This window comes from Eptatretus burgeri, chromosome 10 (genome assembly GCF_056783735.1).
Source record: "Eptatretus burgeri isolate ZD-2024b chromosome 10, Ebu_testis_v1, whole genome shotgun sequence".
Lineage (NCBI taxonomy): Eukaryota > Metazoa > Chordata > Myxini > Myxiniformes > Myxinidae > Eptatretus > Eptatretus burgeri.
In genome coordinates this window covers 26,225,097-26,247,377 of record NC_140970.1, presented here as the reverse complement: position 1 = coordinate 26,247,377, position 22,281 = coordinate 26,225,097, and the positions used below count along the sequence as shown (strand labels likewise).

Below are 22,281 nucleotides of genomic sequence, written 5' to 3'. Positions count from 1 at the left end.
TATATATTCATATATATATATATATATATATATATATATATATATTCATATATATATATATTCATATATATTCATATATATATATTCATATATATATATTCATATATATATATATATATTCATATATATATATATATATTCATATATATATATATATATATTCATATATATATATATATTCATATATATATATATATATTCATATATATATATATATATTCATATATATATATATATATATATTCATATATATATATATTCATATATATATATATATTCATATATATATATATATTCATATATATATATATATTCATATATATATATATATATATATATATATTCATATATATATATATATATATATATATTCATATATATATATATTCATATATATATATATATATATATATATATATATATTCATATATATATATATATTCATATATATATATATATATATATATATTCATATATATATATATATATATTCATATATATATATATATATATATATTCATATATATATATATATATATATATATATATTCATATATATATATATATATATATATATTCATATATATATATATATATATATATTCATATATATATATATATATATATATATTCATATATATATATATATATTCATATATATATATATATATATATTCATATATATATATTCATATATATATATATATATATATATTCATATATATATATATATATATATATATATATTCATATATATATATATATATATTCATATATATATATTCATATATATATATATATTCATATATATATATATATTCATATATATATATATATATATTCATATATATATATATATATTCATATATATACGGATGATCCGCTGTGGCGACTCGAACGGGAGCAGCCAGAAGAAGAAGAAGATATATATATATATATATATTCATATATATATATATATATTCATATATATATATTCATATATATATATTCATATATATATATTCATATATATATATATTCATATATATATATATTCATATATATATATATTCATATATATATATATATATATATATATATATATATTCATATATATATATATATATATATATATATATATATATATATATATATATATATATATATATATTCATATATATATATATATTCATATATATATATATATATATATTCATATATATATATATATATTCATATATATTCATATATATATATATATATATATATATATTCATATATATATATATATATATTCATATATATATATATATATATATATATATATTCATATATATATATATATATATATATATATTCATATATATATATATATATATATATATATATTCATATATATATATTCATATATATATATATATATATATATATATTCATATATATATATATATATATATATATTCATATATATATATATATATATTCATATATATATATATATATATTCATATATATATTCATATATATATATATTCATATATTCATATATATTCATATATATATATATATATATATATATATTCATATATATTCATATATATATATTCATATATTCATATATATTCATATATATATATATATATTCATATATATATTCATATATATATATTCATATATATTCATATATATACATATTCATATATATATTATGTTACGGTTCTGGAAACCGCATGCCTCCAAGGCAATGGCATCCAAAAAATAGTGATCCCCAGGCAGTTGTTTCATTAGTATACTTGCAGTTAGACCGATGCTTCATGTCTCATGGGTCAACGGGACGAAGTACATTGTGTGGGTCTTACAGCTCGGTCGAATTATATCACCATTTTCCATTCAATCTCTATCTTCATTCTAACTCTTTCCTCTTATTCATGAAATAAATCCAAGTCGGCACCGCACCCAGACGGCCGCCTGTGAAAACGACAGCGACAACCTCCACCACCAGACTGCACGGGACGCATGCAGTATGATGAAAAACCCTTCACTGCGAGAATACTGTCTCGCGGAAGCCAAGAAAAGCATCAACACCACGACAATAGACCTGCGCGCAGCCCCGTGATAATTACCATCACACTGTACGGGACACGCATGGCGCACATCTTTGTTCGGGTCTGTGCGTTGGTTTACAACAGCATCTTCCCATCGATCTTCGCTCGCCACCGTGGCCACCAATATCCCCCGCGGACGGCAGAGATCTTCTCACACCTCCGCCTCGATGCAGCCGCCACCGAGCAGATGCATACTGTACGGCCCGGATCGCTTGGGCCGCATGGTGTACGGAGGGAACAAGCGCATTGATTAGCACCAACCGCAGAGTGCCGGCGGTGCCTGTGCGGGCACTCTGAACTCAGCTCCGCCAATTCTCTGGACGGGCGCACGCGCTGTGCCCGGCACAGAAACCAAGCAGGAGACAACGCGCCGACCCTCAAGGTGGGATCGCTCAGTGGAGCGTCTCCCAAAGTGTAATGGGTAGCGTGGCCGGCCGACCGTGCAAGGTATTGCGAGACCATTAGCCCTCATATCCTCTGCTTTCTTGTGATTATCTCCTCTTCATCGGGGTGTGTGTGTGTGTGTGTGTGTGTGTGTGTGTGTGTGTGTGTGTGTGTGTGTGTGTGTGTGTGTGTGTGTGTGTGTGTGTGTGTGTGTGTGTGTGTCATGGCGCCTGTCCTCGCTTAAGTAAAGAGTGGAGAAGAATTATATCGGGATCCATCTGCTCTGTGTCTGCTTTAGTAAGTTGCTTGCCTTGTTTTCGCACCTCACAAATTTCTTACTATCTCTGCTTACATACAACAATAAATCCGTTCACTGTGCCACATATTTTTCCTCGCCTGCCTGTAATAAATGCTTGTGTCGAAATGTTCCCAGCTCGGTTTTGTCTTTTCTTTCATTGATCTATCCTAGCTTAGCCAGGACTTTATTCCCAACGATCCCTTCTTCTAGCCAGTACGTCCTTGGCAGTGTCGCTCAGCTGCATCTGACCCGGTAAGGTGACCCGGTTCGGACAAGGTGTACCGAGGGCGTGTTCCCCGGTAATTAGGTCACGTGATTAATTAGGTAACCGGTTAAACCTTAAACGGAGGACCCCAGGTCACGTGGTTGAGTTATTGGTGTTCATGGTCAGTTAGCGACCCGCCGCATCACTGAGTTATCCGTGTGTGACGGCTTGCGATTCCGGAGAGTCTGGTGGGTCACCCCGACCCGGGTCGCAACAATATATATATATATATATATATATATATATATATATATATATATATATATATATATATATATATATATATATATGTACACACTCATGTTGATTCTGTATATTTGAGTTCCCTTATAAGGAATTTCAACACAGGAGGAGGCCATTAAGCCTGTTGGATGTGGCCTGCACAATAGTTGCCAAGCTATGCCTATCTGTCTCAGGTCTATCCTTTTTAAATGCTGAGCATAAAGCGAGGAAGCTGTGCACATATAATTTTTAAAATCTTTGGTATGACTTTCCTCGAGTTGGAACCACGGACCTTCCAGACTCGGATCGGATGCTCAAACCATTGAGCCACCGAGTCTGATTCTCAAAATACATGAAAACTGCTTCTCACTCTCAAAATAAAAAAAACGAAAAATTTAACCGTACCGATCTGATTATAATTTCTTGAGAATGTTTTTTGATTCTGGGACATTTGATGCCAGCTTGTTGGTGCAAGGTTGGCTGCTAATTGCTGGAAATACTCGTGCCTCACCCAGTGCTCTTTTCTCTCCTCACAGTGGTTGGCATACAGATGAAGTTGGATTTCTACAGGCAGAAGTTCTGGACAGCCACAAGGCAGGTGGGAACGTTGCTTTAATCGGCCAATTATTTTGTCACTGATCGCCATGCAGTCCAACTCGACCAATGTGAAAATGAGTTTAGCCAGCCCGTAGCTTTAACAGGCCATAACCGGCCTTATAACAATTGAATGGGATTCCACTGTTAAACTTATTATTCGAAAGCATGAAGCAATTTCATTATGACTTCATATCCTTTTCACAACTCCCATGAAAGGTACTATTAAACCCATGACATGGCACCAATTGTGTACATTTGGCTTTATGCTGTCGAAAGAAGAATTTTTTTTCAATTTCACTTCTCACGAAGAACAAATTTTGAAAATAGAAACGTACTTGCAATGTAATATCGAAAGTGTTGCCCGTTGTGAAAACTGAGCTTATTTCCTCGTTAATGCCTGAAGAGAGTAAAATGGTGCTTCATAGCATAAGAGGACGTGTTGAACAGTAATGCCTTCTATTATTTTTCTCCAAAGTAGGTGGAGATGTTTGAATGAAACAAAGACAGATACTAAGATAAATCCTTCTTCTACGATGGAGAATATTTATTTCTCAATATAATCACCTCTGCGGTCCACACATTTCTACCAATATTCCAGTAGTTTTGTGATGCCATCGCGATAGAACTGTGCGTCCTCTTGACTTAACCAGTGCTTCACAGCAGCCTTGACACCGTAGTTGGAAGAAAAATGTTTTCCACGAATGTTTCTTACGTTTGGAGAAGAGATGAAAATGTGATGGAGCCAAGTCGGAGCTGGTGATCCTTTGTGGCGGTACTCCATTGACCGTCAACACTTATTCTCAGGGTCGTAATGGTGCACTCAACTTTCACCTCCACTGATCTAATCTCCAGTCAGTCATCCCAACTCTCATCTCCAGCACTTCACAGCAGTGACGTCATGCTGCTATCTGCCATCTTGACGAACATAGCACTGAGACACCTAGTGCAGAATTATGAAACTTCACACCCAGTGGAGGGAAGAACTACTGTGCAGACTGTGCTTTGTTTCATTTGAATATCTTTACTTGCTTTGGAGAAAACATAAAGGAGGCATTACTTTCCAACACACCCTCGTATATGTAATTATTAAGAGGCAGAACCAATCAAATGACTGAATCGACCACCCAGCTCTCATCTGCACAGTTTGACATCATAATCGTTTTATGGATTGCCATCACATCTTTTGACATTTTTAGCTCGCCTGTTCGAAGAACAGAGAGCTATAGCGATACTCCCGGCGTGAGCGTCAGCGTGAGCGTGAGCGTGAAAATGTTAAATTTTTTGTATTACGGAAAAACTCCTCGACGGATTTTGCCGAAACTTGGTGGGGGGTTAGGTATGGTCCAAGGATCATGCCGTTAGATTTTGGACTTGGTCCGCCCCCCAAAAAAATTTAGAGAATTTTTTTTTTGCATTTCTACATGTTTTAAGTGATTTCCAACCCCCCCCAAAAAATTGTTAGAGAAATTTTTTTTTTTTGCATTTCTACATGTTTTGTGATTTCCAACCCCCCCCAAAAAAATTTAGAGAAAAAAAAAATTTTTGCAACTTTTTTTTCGACAAAATTTCGATTTCTTTTTTGCATTTCTACATTTTTTAAGTGATTTCCAACCCCCCCCAAAAAAAAAAAAATTTAGAGGAAAAATTTTTTTTTTTGCATTTCTATGTTTTAAGTGATTTCCAACCCCCCCGCCCCAAAAAAAATTTAGAGGAAAAATTTTTTTTTTTGCATTTCTACGTTTTAAGTGATTTCCAACCCCCCCCCCAAAAAAAATTGTTAGAGAAAAAAAAATTTTTGAAACTTTTTTTTCGACAATGTCGATTTCTTTTTTTTTGCATTTCTACATGTTTTAAGTGATTATGATTTCGACGAAACTTGGTGGGGGCGTTAGGTATGGTCCAAGGATCATGCTATTAGATTTTGGACTTGGTCCCCCCCGCAAAAAAATTGTTAGAGAAAAAAAAATTTTTTTTGTATTTCTACATGTCTTAAGTGATTTCCAACCCCCCCCCCCAAAAAAAATTGTTAGAGAATTATAAAAAATATTAATTATTAGACGTCTTTTCAAAACAATAAATGTATAAACAGGCGAGCATTGGGTGGCTTTGACACCAACTCTGGTTATATTAGCTGTGGCAATGGTAACAATTGTATAAGGATGTCCATGCGTGTCTGTGGGAGTGAGTTGTAGATTTGAAGTGAGGGTTGGTGTAATTGTGTGCTTGTAATAGGCGTACACAACAATCCTTTACCACGTTGTGGAACATCAGTCGAGGCCCTCACTTTTGTTTCTTCCGCCCTTACTTTTTCACCTCTATTCATCTTACTATAATTCACCGTCTGTCTGTCTGTCTGTCTGTCTTCCCAGGTACCGCAAAATCGGCTGAACCGATCGCAACCATTTTTTGGGTGTGTAATCCTGGGACCGCTTGGAGTAAAATATGCATAAATATAATAACATAACCCCCTTGACGGCTCATTTAGGGAGTGGGTGCTTCTAGTTTTTTTTTTAATTCCTTTTCTCCACAACTGCTTGAGCGATTGTCATGACACTTTCAACACAGGAGCGCCTACCCATGTATAATTTTTTTTTTAACAAAGTTACATAATGATTGGATGGAAAACATGGTCAGAGTTTAAAAAAAAATCATTTTCTGTAGGCATGTGTTGCAGGGTGTTTCACATACCAGGGATATATGTGTGCTGGCAGGATGGTCTAGAGATACACACACTAATCTCTAAGCTGTCTAGCCTGGGTTTGAATCTGTCTGGCTCTAAACCGTCACCCCGGTGATTCACCAGCAGGGTGATTCATCAATGTGTGTCGTCCCTATGATGGACATTAAATTTGGAATCTTGTCTGCCGGACTTAATTTGTGGATGTTAAAGATGCCACAGTGTCCTTCGTGACCTTCGTACATCCTGACCAAATTCCAAATTCCTGTTCTAACCCACAGAGGGCATTGCATCAGCGGCACAGCCAATGACACTACCCCACAGCCTTGTGCTGCATACCAAAGAAGATGTTTCCTAGAGAATTGAGATGGAAAAATGTCAAAATATATTACAGTGGCAATCTGTAAAAGGATTGTGGTGTATTGTAGTGTCGTTTCAACGTTGTTTGGTTGTTTTATGGGGATTCCATTCTGATATGTGTTTTCATTTTCTGACCTGTTTCTGTTGGTCTTAATTCGTCATTTGGTTCGGCCTATTCAAACATGCTTTAATTTGGAAACACAATCTACTCTTACAGACTATTTAAAGCATATAATTGAAATATTACATCTGATTTGAGACTCGGATCTGGTGGACAAAATAAGTGTTGAAATCTGGAGTGAAATCTGAAAATTTTAACAAATTTGCGATTTTTATAACTTTGTGTATTTATTGAAGCAAAGCATTAAACTTATATTAACTATTTCTTCTGTTCGGACGATTATATTGAATGAAGAAAAGATTATGGAATGTGCAGAAAGTGTAACTTCATTGCGTGAAACGCCATGCTTTATAACCTGCTTTTGCAATTAATGATGGCACAGTCCACAGGGGTCCATTTACATATGCAGTTTGCTCTTTCCGTTTTGGGCGATTTGCTTGCATTACAAAATATAAATATAAATATACTGTTACAGTTCTGCCAATATGTGAAGTCGGTAGTTTCTGCAAGCGAAGAGGTATCTAGACAGCACACATGGACGTGGTAGAAATTGGGAACAAATGACTCTGCCTGGGGTGTGTGCATGCCTGTTCTTGCTTATGTGTGTGCGGTGTATGGGTTTCGTTGGCGCGCAATCTGAACTCGAACTCGGGCCTGTGGTCCGTGGCACTGTGGAGCAGGTTATGCGGCTGTCTCGTGAACCATGTGCTATGCAGTGCCGATGCCCCATGGGGAGCGGATGTGCTGCGGCATCGATGCCATGCAGGACGTGCCACCATGCAGTGCAGGGGTGGGGAAATCCATGCATGTGTGCGAGTGAAAGGTTGAGTATATAGCCAGTGCATGTGCACATTTAGCATGGACTGCGAGGTTTGAGGAATGCGTGGTTGGGAGGGGGGCTGCATTCAGGCAGGCAGGCCTTTACCAAATAGACAGCATTCGTTTTGATTTTAAAATGCTACCGCCTGGTTTTGCAATTTTATTTTTGTTTTGTACTTGTCAAAGTATTCTAGTTTTGTATTTTTAATTAATTTTCTGTAATTTGTAAAATTTGTTTTTCACTTGTAAGTTCTGCGTTACGATGTGTAAATAAAGGTGGGAAAAGTCTGATTTAATGCAACTTAATTCCAGGCGAGAAGGCAACAAAAGGTAAAAATTCTGAAAGGGGTGTGTAGACTTTCTGTAGACACTGTACATATCGGAGAACGGCTTTACATCATCATTGCTCCCGATCACATTCAATAATGACTCCAAGTTGTGTGTGGTGAAGCAAGAGATAATGTTTCCACGTGGCAGGCAGAAGTTATTGCTCCCAGGACCATGCAGTAAGGACTGAGTGGGAAGTGGTTCCAGCGCTCTCACCACTCACAGTTTGGAGTGTAGTCGCACATCGATTGGTGGATATGTATATAGACGAGCAGATTTACCCGGCATTCCATGGGAAAGCGAAACGTGAATAAATAACATTGCTGCCAAAGAAAATTTGGAAATTGTTATACCCTCTGCCACCACCACCAGGTGGTGCTACACACTACACATTTTCATGGAGAATTTATGCAACCTCCCCTGCCCACCACACCCCCACGTGAGGCTGTGGCCACATAGGCTATGTTATCCCCCACACAAAGTTGTATTTGTACCCTGAGTTTGGAGTTTGTATTATAAAAGATGTGGCTTTGCATAAGGTATGTTACAAAGCCTGATGTTGGCTAAACGATTCAAGTAGCTAGCTTATGATCTTCGGATCTTGAGTTTGAGCCCCTGTCATGCTCTTAAATAACATTAGGTGGGTTGACAGCCTGTCATCGTTCACAGGTTGACAAAATGAGTTCCAGCTTACTGGAAACAGGGAGCATTGCTTCAGCGGTGCAGGCACACACCCCACAATGATGAAACCAGCAGCCATAGGCTGCATACATACAATATAGTACTAATAATAATAATAATAATAATAATAATAATAATAATAATGAGAGCCACTTACAAAATAAGTATTGCATTAAACCCTGCAAGAAATGCAAAACAATAATGGACAGTGAGTCCATTATACTCTGTGAGTCTTGGAGCGAACCCCGACTGAGTCATACCAAAGACTTTAAAAATGGTTTTTGCTGCTTTCTTGCTTGGTGGTCAGCATTTCAGACAAACAACATAGGTTGGGATCCATTGTGCAGGCTTTGAAGGGCCAAATAGCATCTTCCTGCGTCGAAGTTCATTGCATGGGAACTCGTATTATAATCACCGTGTGCTCTGCAGTCTCAGTAGTTGTTTCTCATTCTATGAAGTTCTCATCTGCTTCAGCCTGATAGAAGAGGGTTAAGTAGAGTAGCTCAACAGCTACATGTATTGGCTTGTGCACCGACAACCATTGGTGACTCACTAGGCATTGAGGAATCAAAGGAAGTTCTGCATTCAGACTATTCACCCCCGAATGTAAAAACCACATCGCTTTTATGAACAGATCTTATGGAGCCAATCCCCAGTGTCTTGTTAGGAAAAGTGTTCTGAGAATGAAGGGAATGCTGGTCTGCGCACAATATCCTGAGATGTCTGGACTGTTTCGTATCAGCAGCCTGCACGATATTCTTTATTCAATACCCTAGGTCGTTACACTGAGATCCAGGACTCAGAGCGATGTTAATGGCGAAGTAAGCAAGATAATGTCCTGCAGAGGGCAGGGATACCTGTGAATCAGAGAACAACATGTAGCGTACGTGCAACTCATTCACATTCACAGGAAAGAGACACTGCTAAAAAAACAAAAACCGTTAGGTGCGTCACACGATCGAAGAATCCACGTTATGTCTGACTCAGAGGGAAGGACATCTCTCAAAGGTTCAGCCTAAAGGCCCTGTCACACCTTGACGATTTTGCCAGCGTATGCCTGATGTATGCAAAATTTGGCTAAAACACTGGCACACGTCGAATACGTTATGGGTAAGTTTGTATACGTGAAGAGCACGCTGGCATACGTCGTAGTACACTGGCATACGTCTTTGTACGCTGGCATACGTCATAGTACGCTGAGGTGTTAGACAAATTTTCCATGCTTGAAATTTTTCGACGTATGCCAGCGTATGACTCACACGTTTCGCATAACGCTGGCCATAAGTTGTAGGCACGTTATGCGATCGTTGACACACGTCGACATACGTTACTTGTACGTTACTCATAAGTCAAAACACGTCAATGTAATAGTTAAGGCCCGGTCACACCTTGACGTTTTAGCCAGCGATGGCAACGTATTAAAATGTATGTAAAACGCTGGCTTACGATGAACTTTTGATGTTTTTTTTTAAAGATTCGGATGTATTCATAGCGACTTGGTCTTATGTATAACACATTGGTAACGGACACAGAACGTTTCGTTGTGTTATAGATAACTTATACCAACGAATGCTGAACCTGTTGTCGGCCTACACAACCGATGCCCAACGATAGTCTAACTTAGGCATAGCGCGTTGCACGCATCGCCGACGATGTCGTGACGTAGCCTATTAAAAGGCTGACACACAACGATTCGAATCATAACTGCCGTAGAAATGGAAGTGACAACATCGCGGTCACACCTTGGCGATCTTGCCAGCGTATGCCGACCTAAGAAAATGTGTCTAAAACGTTGGGGCACGTCAAATACGGTATGAGTAAGTTTGGTATACGTGAGTAGAACGCTAAAGTACGCTATCATACGTCGTAGTAAGTAGAGTACGTCAAGAAATTTTAAACATGTTCAAAATTTTACGACGTACTCGGCGTATGACACACGTTCCGCATGCGATGGGGATAAGTTTTACACACGATATGTGGACGCTTACACACGTCCACAAAGGCTACTTATAAGCTACTCATAAGTCGAAACACGTCGCGGTAATGTCTTTTTTACGCGAAACTTATTTCTAACTTGTGTTTGATGTGCTTTGAACCAATTCTTTACGTAGTCCCAACACACATCGACGTATGTAGATGTATTCCAATGACGTCTTCCGGTCGACAAAAAAAAATAAATGAACGTGTTTCTAGCTTACAACTGCCATATAAAGACGTGTTCCTAGCGGTTTTGGGAATTGGTATATAAAAATGCTGCTCATAAAAGCGGAACCCAACAGTGTTTTCGAGTCCTTTTTGAGTCGATGTCCATGTCAGCAGTAACAGTATCAGTATTAGTATTAGTATTAGTCGTAGTTTGTTCATGTTGGCAGTAGTAGGTGAGTGTGAGGGAGAGGGTGTGGGTTATGATGGATCGTCCTTGCGTCCGCGTGTCCACGGGTAGGAGACATCTTTTCACCATTGTTTGAAGTTCTTCGCGGCTAATTTTTTTATGGGGCTTTTTCAACAATGAGCTATAGCTTGTTTTTACGATTTAGGTCTATTCATAACGGGTTGGACAAATGCACAATGAACTAATAATGTGCATAGAGCGCTTTGATTACTTATAGATACGATATAACAACGAATAATTATCGTGAAGCCGGCGTTCACAAACTATGCCCAACGATAGCCTAACTTATCCATATCGTGCGGCAGTTTATCTTTGTCGGTGACGTAGGGTTTGCTATTCATAGGCTGCCACTCAACGATTTAAATGGCTGCATCTCCACTATTGAAAGTAGACGCTTGCGCTCAACAATTGGATTTTTTTTACACTCAACGACTTTTAAACACTACCACTCAGCTATTTTCATTGTTTACAATGAACGATTTAAATTGCTGTCACTCGCCTTTGTTTTTTGATGCTGGGGTTTTGAAATTTGAAGCGTTTCTTCTGAACGTGTTAAAACGCTCAAACTCGACTATTTTAAATAGACGCTGCCGATGGACAATTGGAATCATAGCCAAGCTAGACATCGAAGTGTGAACATCCTCGTCATGCCGAAGAAAAGTTTGAAGAATGCTGCAAATAAGTGTCCTGGCCGTGGCCGTGGACGCTGACGCAAGGACGATCCATTATACCGACGTCTTTCAGCCTATGAGTAACTTAAAAGTAACGTCTGTCGATGTGTGGCAACGATTGCGTAACGTGCCAACAACACGTTAATCATAGGTTAGAAATAAGATTCGGGTACGCTAAACATTACCTCGGCGTGTCTCAACTTATAATTAACTTACAAGTAGCATGTGTTGACGTCTGTCAACGATCGCAGACCGTGCATACAACTTGTGGCCAGCGTAGCGGAACGTGTGAGTCATACGCCGGCATACGTCGTGAAATTTCAAGCATGAAAAAATTTGAGGACAACCAAAAAGTACAACGTTTAAAGCCAGCGTACAACGACGTATGGCAGTGTTTTTCAGCGTGCTCTCAATGTTATCAAAACTTACCCATAACGTATTCAACGTGTACCAGCCTTTTAGAAAAAAAATTCAAAAATCGGCATACGTTGGCTAAAACGTCAAGGTGTGACCGGGCCTTTAGCGTCAATGTTCCAGACTCCCTGGTTTTTTTTGGTTTTTTTTCTTCGGTATGACGGTGATGTTGACACTTCGATTTCTAGTGCGGTTATGATTTAAATTGTTGAGCGGCAGCCTATTAATTATATTATATTATATTATATATTAAAAAAAAACCAGGGAGTCTGGAACACTGACCCTAACCATTACCTCGACGTGTTTCGATTTATGAGTAACATACAAGTAACGTATGTCGACGTGTGTCAACGATCGCGTAGCGTGCCTACAACTTATGCCAGCTTATACGGAACGTGTGTCATACGTCGAGTACGTCGAGAAATTTTCAACATGCTGAAAATTTCTCGACGTACTCGGCGTATGACGACGTATGCCAGCGTACTACGACGTATGCCAGCGTGCTCTTAACGTATACAAAACTTACCCATAACGTATTCGACATGTGCCAGCTTGGTTCGGCAAATTTTTCATACGTCGGCATACGCTGGCTAAAACGTCAAGGTGTGACAGCGGCTTCACACTTCGATGTCTAGTGCAGTTATGATTTGAATCGTTGAGCCGCAGCCTATGAATAGCCTACGCCACGTGATCGTCGGTGATACGCTGCTGCGTGCTATGCATAAGTTAGACTATCGTTGGGCATAGGTTGTGAACGCCGACAACACGCTCAGCATTCGTTGGTATAAGTTATCTATACGTTGGTATAAGTGATTGAAACGTTCTGTGTACGTTACTAATACGTTATGCATACATCCAACACGTTATTATACGCCCAAAACTTAAAAAAACATCAATAGTTCAGCATACACCAGCGCTTTACATACATTTTGAGACCTTGCCATACGCTGGCTAAAACGTCAAGGTGTGACAGGGCCTTAAGCAATGGAGTACACTTGTTCACAACAGTGTAGGATATGGCTTACAGTGGCACTTTAAGTGTTCAAAACACACACACACACACACACACACACACACACACACACACACACACACACACACACACACACACACACACACACACACACACACACACACACCACGGTTTGAATATAATAGTATTGTTTATTCTCGGCCCTTTTATTTTGGAAATTATGCATGCTGTAGTTCTTTGCAATCCACGGCATACTTTATGGCTGCCATAAAGTATGCCGTGTGGCAGAGATGATTACAGCAGAGTTTCCCAGTCTGCACATGCATCAATGACATTCAACGGCTTGTGGTGTATTGTGGTTGTATTTATTTTGTTTCATAAAATGTTTTCTTTTTTGTTGTTGTTGTTTTAATTACCCCCAGAGACAGTCAATGTCTTCTGTTGGAATCATTGTCATCGTTTGAGCCATTATTGTTACAGGCTTGCTGACGATAAAGAAACTAGATGGACAATTGAGTGGTTTAGTGATCTCACAATTTGGTGGTTTAGCAATGTATTCTGCTATTTTTTATCAGTCATTCACAGGTGAGAGATGTGGTTGGGTCTTTATTTATATTTAAATATATATCCAACAATATAACTGCATTAAAAGTAGTAGTTGTGGAGGAATGTACAAGTATTTTCAAAACTTCGGATTCATTGTCAATATTTTTAAAATATAAATTTTTTTCTGAGACAGTGCCGTTAACGTGGATAGGACATCCATTGTGGACCAATAGAATGGCTTTCACATTGACCAGATTTAACGTCTCTTGAATTTATACTATGGGGACACGAAGTCAGTAGTTTATACCACGAGAGCACGTACTATTGAAGATCTGAAGAATTAAATCAGAATCGAATGTGCTAAAATTGATTTGTCAATGTTAAGAAATGTTCAGAGAAACCTACATACAAGAATTGATATTGTGAATTCACGTCAGTTGCTCACAATTTGAGCAATTACTACAATGAAATATCCCTGTGATTCCAAACTTTTGAAACACCCTGTATAATGTTATATTGTTCACACTAAACGAGTTACTTTATGTTATATGCACAATATGTAAAAAAAACTTTTGTCTTTTCACAGTGCAACACATTGGGTGGAAACTGTCCCATTAACATTGAGGATGAGGTGAGTGTCACCAACATTTTTCAACAGTTGAATAACTATGTGTCCATTTGTTGCTCTTTGTGGGTTATTTCCACTTCATATATAAAAATATGCATTGACAGCATTGTTTTTGTCATTGTGGTGTTGTGTCTTAGCTAAATGCCACTGACATTTCATTTCTTTATTTTAGTAAAGGTTCATTTTCTTGATTCCTCATATCGAACTTCACTTTCACATGTAAGGGACCCATGCTTGTGGTCTTTCTTTTTCATCGATGTCATCGTATCTTGTTGCTTCGAGTGGTTGCTATGGACTTACTTGGAAAATATAATCATTCAAAGCATGTTCAGACATTGGTATCAGTGCGATGCTACTTTATGAGCGTTTTAATGTCTTTTACTTTGAGGCAACTTTAAGTTCGGCTATTTGACTTGTAGAATTTACCAAGAGGGGTATTTGATATCGTGATGCAAAATTAATGCTGGTGTTGTCTGAAGCTCTGCTTCAATGTCATCTGGAATACTGCATCCAGTTTTCATCATCATTATGTAGAAAGTTTACAACTGCAAGAGAAAGAACAGAATAGAATGATCATGGTGTTCATTTTATGTTAATACATTTGCAGAGGGACAAAAAACACTGCAGGTTTGTGAGGACAACACAATGTCGTTGAAAGAGGTGCAGGTAATTTGGGGTTTGATTTAACACTCGCAGAGACAGATCGGAACAATCGTAAGAGGATTAAAATACAACGTGCAAAGGCACAGGAATCGACAATAAGTGTTGGTGCTTGGACAATAACAAGAGCTGATGGACGGACTCATTTTAAAAGAACTATGCTGAGTTTGCAGTGCTTAGTTATGAAGAAAGATTCGAAACAATAAGGATGTATATTCGTATAAATAGAAGAGATTATTACTTGAGATTCTCATAGAAGTTTTGAGGATGTTAAAATAAATTGGCAGATTATATGTAAGTTGAAATCTATTTGGAAATGGAAAGGTGGGGTCGAACCAGGGCAGAGCTTGAAAGTATTGCCAATAAGAGCAAGAATGGTTCATGTAATGGTTGGAGGGTCCACTCCAAATCTGGGAGGTTGGTGGTTCAAATCCTGGCCGAGTCATACCAAAGACTTAAAAAATGGGACGTGCTGCTTTCTTGGTTGATTTTCAGCATTTAAATGGATAGAGCACGGATAATCCCCATAGGTTGGCATCCACGGAGAGAAGGAAATTCCTCTTTAGGAAATGCCCTCATACAGTAAGTGTGTTGAGAAGAACGGTGCCATTATTGCGACGTTGCTGATATTGCTACCCAGAGTTCCTTGGGAAGTCACTGCACTTCCCCCAAGCTCAATGGCTTTGTTTGCCTTCAACAGTCTTACGGTGTGTGTGTGTGTGTGTGTGTGTGTGTGTGTGTGTGTGTGTGTGTGTGTGTGTGTGTGTGTGTGTGTGTGTGTGTGTGTGTGTGTGTGTGTGTGTGTGTGTGTGTGTGTTAGATAACATGGCGTTTGTCCATCATTGTAATTGTGAACATTCTGTATTTGAAGATCCGCATCATACACACATTATCATACGTGATCTCAGAATAGTGAAAGATAGAAAATTACATGCACGTCTTACAAAAGGCCAAATTATAGAGAAAACAAGTTTAAACCAGAGAATTGGTGTCAAAGCCACCCAATGCTCGCCTGTTTATACATTTATCGTTTTTAAAAGACTAGTCTCATAATATTTTTTATAAAGCTATCTTGTCTGTACCTGTTTGTGGTGAGGATGTTGAAGTCAGAGAAATTCACTTACCTTGGCAGTGATATTCACATCTCCATGATGGATATGTCAGAGATCAATGAAGTGTGATCCAAATAATTTTAAAGCAATATATGTATTTGCATATTGTAATCAGTAAAAAATAGTGTGGTCGATAAAAACATTAGAAAGGAAATAACTTGCACCAAAACTTTAACATTTTCACGCTCATGCCAGGGGTATCGCTATAGCTCTCTGTTCTTCAAACAGGCAAGCTAAAAAATTTAAAAATCATTTGTTAATTTCAACTTCACTACACCAATAGTATACCGCAAAGGAACCTCCATGCCAAATATCAGCATCCAAGTACACATATTAATGAATGGCAAACTTCTAAATAACTTGCACCAAAAACTTTAACGTTGATGTGCTACAAAAAAGTTAAGTAAAAAACAAGTTAAAAATTAAAAACATTTGAATTTATTTTTTAATTTCAACTTCACTACATCAATAACATATACCCCAAAGGAACCTCCATGCCAAATATCAGCATCCAAGTACACATATTTAATGAATGGCAAGCTTGGAAATAACTTGCACCAAAAACTTTAACATTCTGACGCCCACGCTGACACTGACGCTCACGCCAGGGGTATCGCTATCCCAGCAGGCACACAACGCTGTTGCAATGTCGTTTGCCAGTTCTATCCTGACGTCAGAATTGGGTCAGTGGGAAGTTGTTTTGCAACACCCATGACGTCGGTTTTCGACGTTGTGACAACGTTGAAATCTGACGTTGTTGCAGCGTTGTGTTCTGGTTGTACCTGACGTCAGAATTGGGTCAGTGGGAAGTTGTATTTGCAACACCCATGACACTGAAGCATGACGTTAGTTTTCAACTTTATCACAACACTCATAAAATGGAGTTTTTGTTTTTACCCTTTTCTTTGCACGCCAAAGAAACGAACATTGCAGTGCATGACACCCTTCAGCTTCCAGCTTGATGGAGCCCTCGACCCGTAGGTGTGGGGCCAGCGGAGCACTGCTGTTCTACCGTTGCCATTATCAAAACATTGAAGTTGTATTGCAACATCATTACATTGCACAGTAACACATAATGATCACAACTTGAAAACAACTGTAATTGATAATCATTTATTATCACGTGTCATGCAGAGCATGATTGCAGCAAAAATATACAAGCAGTATTAACAATAATATCTTTATTCGTACCAAAAAAGCACACTCAAATACAAACATACAATAAATAAAAGTAGATACCATTGCAATTGAGAAACATATACTAAAAATTAGGAATAAAAAGAAATACCACATGGGTAAAAGTTGTAAATACCTTTTTGACAAATTAACTTTGTGCAAAGCACAGTGAATTCTCTCAGCATAGTGAAGCACAGTGAAAGCAAACAATTCAAATTCAGAAAGTTCTGCTCCAGAGAGGAACTGTGGAGCTTCTTCTCTCTCAAATATAATTGACTGCACAAAGGCACCTTCAAGTACAATAACATCATCATGCAGTGTGAATAAAACTGCTGATAATTCTATGTTTGCATACATTAAATGGGAATTAGGAGCATAAAAGGTATTGACCGATAACTTACATTAATATAAAATGTAATTAAAAGTTTTAGCTACTGATGACATACTACCCATTGTTACAAGATTCATAATTAAGCAACCTCAGGTAAGAATTATGAGAAGATGAAGAACCACATAAATTTTGCTATACGACATAATAGTTGACATTCAATAGGTAGAAATTCAGCAATGACTGGTAAAAGAGTACAATGTGGGTCCCACTTGGGAAGTCAAACACCTTTCTGATTTCTCCATGACATATATATATATGTATATATATATATATATATATATATATATATATATATATATATATATATATATATATATATTAGAAATATTTTTACTTGTTATGTCCCACAGCGGGCATCAATAGAATGAGATGCATAAAGACTTAAACAGATGATACTTGACATGCATAAAATTGAAACAGCATAAAATGCATGAATGAAATGAAACAGCATAAAACAGCATAAAATTCTATAAAACTGAATTACAATCAGGCAAATCAATGAGACCAAATATATATCTATGCATGTGTATTCATACAAAAAAAAAATATAAATCTCACATCATTAAGTATGAGAACACAATTTTGAATGCATCTCACGTAAATAATTCCAAAGCACAAAAAAATTAATTTGTTGGGTGTTTTCAATCTTAATTTCACAAGAAAATAAAATAACTTCATTCTGCATAAAAGTACATGTAAATATTTTCACAATGTAAACTTTAGGCTGGGTTTCCAACATACAACATTACAATTAACTATGCTGCAAATTCTTAATAATCAAGGACGTGGACGGCTGGCACAGCGTGTTGCTGTTACTCGTTATTATTACACTAGTACGTGTCCATACGTGCATGCCCGTACGTGCAAAAAACAACAACTTTCAAACAACCACACAGGCCATTCCTTCGCTCTCGTAAATGACGACTGGATTGGGGCATTGTGTTTATCTATAAATGCACATAAGAAATCGAGAAATTATGAGAATACAGTAAGTCATCACTATCCGAAAGTCCGTACGTTGTAACCCGTAATGGGGAACGCAGCTGAGGATCTCTTCCCCATTGGCCACGCCTACGCAGTTGGTTTGGTAAATAAATGGCCATAACTTGGGAAGCACTTGTCCAATTAATATCAAACCTTGAAAAGGCACACACTCAGGTCCCCAGCAAAGTTGCTGGCAAGTTTCAATTAGATCGGACCAGTGGTTGTCAAGAAACAGCAGTTTTTCTTTCCACACAAATTGTATGTGGACATCACAGCATTGGACATCACCCTTATTTTAGAAAATAAAAACAATTTAGTACACCAGTGTTCGAAGCAAGTTTTAAGTTCCACTGCCCTTAAAAAGCCTCAATTAATATTATTCTTAATAATATAACGTTATTTTCATGTCTTTTGATAACCATTTTACCAAAGGAAAACAATTTTGCACCGAAAAACTTGAACAATTCCCCGAGTGACAAACTACCGCAATGAAGGCTTCATTGTTACAAGCGGCAGTTTGTCGGCTGCCAAAGGGTTAATTTTTTTTTATGACAAAACCACCTTTTTCGGCGAACAATAACTGACAATTGTTTTCCTTTTGCCTTTGGTTAGGCCTAACTCATTAAAAGAGGACATAAAAAATAATACATTATAAAAAAAATAATATTAATTCAGGCTTTTTTAAGGGCAGTGAAACTTTAAATTAGTTACATTGCGGAACAATGCGGTAATTCGTCAGACCCGAACGGCCGAAGCATTATCCACACCAGAAAAATATTTAAAAAGGTTCTGAACCAATTAAACTTGTCCAAAGTAATTTTTGCAGTTCCCCTTTTTGCCACAGACTGGTGTTTTTTTTTCACCAGGCCCGCGGAAAAATGAATTGATTATTTACCGTCAATTTGTGCACACGATCAGGGCCATATCAGCGACAGCTAAATGTGATAAACGAACGATGAAATCGGGTGCCGGAGGATTCGATCGTCAGATGCACGTTCGAGTCCAATGCTCGAACCACGATCGAGTGGCCCGAAGGGCCCGGCAGAGTTTATATTGAATGTAACGATATAGATTCCAGCACACCAGTAACATGAACATATCATGGATTCTGTGATCTTAAAAAACGTCCAAAAACAAAAGCTAAGACATAAAATCGATTTATAATATTATACTTACCAAAAATGATCACGGCGGAAGATAATTTTAACTATAAAAGCGGAAGTCTTCTGCAGATTAAAGCGGATTATCTGTCACACTCAGAAACAGGGGAAAGTTCACAAGTTTAATCAAACCTTGCAAATGGCGGCTCGTGATGTGGAAATAGCAATAAGCCAATCAGATGTCTCCTCCAGTGAAAGGCAGACACAATTACCCGGCACGAGGTGGCAAAGCGCTCACCATGGAAACACATGACGCAGAAAAAAACGTTTTGGATAATCACGCTGCGGCTGTACCACGTCGTGATCTGGTTGTACAACCAAGCGGCCGATTCCCGACGTCGTGAATCTTTCATACTGACGTCGTGTGTCTGCTGGGTATAGCTCTCTGTTCTTCAAACAGGCGAGCAAAAAATGACATAAAATGCCATAGCTCCCATTGTTTTAGTAATTTTGCTGTATGGAGTTAAAGGCCTAGCCCATATTTATGTACAACTAAAATGGCCACCAGTCTACTGGCAGCCATCTTTGATAAGATCGTGAAATAAAGTGAAGGGCACATGTATGCGATAATGTATTGTGCTTGTGCCAAGTTTGAACAAAATTGAACCATGCTTGTCTGAGAAATGGTTTGGGGACACATTTAAGTAACAAAATTGCCAGCAGTCACCAATCTTGGGACACATTTAAGTAAAAAAAACCAAATTGCCATCAGTCGGCCATCTTGGATCTGATGTCGAAAAAACATGAGGTGCATATGTAAGCCATCATTCATTATGTGGGTGCCACGTTTAAACAACATTGGTAAATGCATGTTTGAGAAATGGTTGACGACATATTCAATATTGGGGTTTTTTTTACAACTAAAATGGCCACCAGTTGGCCATCTTGGATTTTATCTCGAAAAAAACATGACGTGCATAAACAAGACATCATTCCTTATCTGGGCGACAAGTTTGAACAACATCGGGACATGCATGTCTTTGAAATGGTTGAGAACATGTTTGACACCGTTTTATGCATGTATTTATTTATTTATTTATTACTAAAATGGCTGCCAGTCTGCCATCTTGGACCTGATGTCGAAAAAAATGACATGCATATGTACAACATCATGTGTTGTCTTTGTGTCAAGTACAAATTAAATTGGTCCATACATGTCTGAGATATAATTGCGGACACACACATATTGTCAGGTCAGGCGAGAATAGATCCGTGACCTGCTATACAGGTACCATGTAAACCAGTACTAACCCGCTTCATGGTCAGGTTGTTGGCGAATAAACCATCTCCCCCACCAGGTTTCCTGGCACGTGTATGGATATGGACACCAAGCAGGATTAAAAACAAAACCTGTCAAAGAGAGGAGGAGCTCCTTGTGAGCCAACAGCCATCCATAACTAGTGTCCAACTGTGTCTGTGGACATCCTCTTGCAGTTGGGTTACTTTTTTTTTTAGGAGGTTGGTGTCAGGATTTGCACACTGGCCACTGTAAAACCCTTCACTCCGCAAAACACAAGAAACACAAAGAAAACTCAAAACCCACTCTGTGGGAGTACCTCCTGTTCAGCTGCCCTTCACAGGGCAGCTCACCGGATGACGGAATTGGGGCAAAGCCTTCGGGCCCCCCACTCTTTGATAGAAGGAAATCCATGGGGTAACCTTCCCGGGTAAGATTGCGGTAGCGTGTGTTGGGGTGGTGCTGAGATGTCGTCCACCAGACCGCGTCTCCTTGGGTTAACCTGAGGCAGCTCTTTGGGTGGATGCCTGGAATGTCCTATCCCAAAGAGAGGATGATCTCCGGTCTCTGTTATCATCTGAGCTCAAGTGTTTTGAAATCGGTATTGCAGCACTCTGAGGTTCGGAGACCGGATAGTGGTGAGATTGTGGCGGGTGGTTAAACCTACTGTTGGTCTGGTTGCTCTGATGGTTACCATGCCCAAGGAGTTGCTGTGGCTGTGTCCAATAAGCTGACTCCAATGGTAATTGAGGTAACACCAGTCAACGAGCGTATTATGAGATAAAGGATTCATCACTTCTTGGGTGCCGTTTCCCTGGTCTCTGAATATGCTCTGACTGAGGCGAATGATCTCACCGTGAAGGATGCATTATATGCCACACTTGAGTCTGTTTGATCAGTGCCCCAGGTGAGATACTCTAATAGTCTTGGGGGATTTCAATGCATCAACTGAAACTGATAGGGGTGGTTATGAGACGTGTGTTGGTCCCCATGGGTCTGGAACTGTGAACCAGAACAGCACAATGTTCCTTGACTTTGCAAGACGTCATGGACTTAGGTTGGCTGGTTCATGATTACAGCACCAACAGGCTCATCGTTG

At 38.3% G+C, this 22,281-nt stretch overlaps 1 protein-coding gene across 6 annotated transcripts in view; it reads left to right on the top strand.

Moving 5' to 3' along the window:
- Window positions 1-22,281, top strand: part of CACNA2D3 (calcium voltage-gated channel auxiliary subunit alpha2delta 3) — a 390,026-nt gene that overhangs the window by 341,524 nt on the left and 26,221 nt on the right. For all 6 annotated transcript variants that reach the window (XM_085897494.1, XM_085897493.1, XM_085897491.1 and 3 more), the window contains 2 exons: window positions 3,793-3,854; window positions 14,421-14,465. In XM_085897494.1, the coding sequence (XP_085753620.1) occupies window positions 3,793-3,854; window positions 14,421-14,465 (107 nt within the window). The remainder of the gene's footprint in view (window positions 1-3,792; window positions 3,855-14,420; window positions 14,466-22,281) is intronic.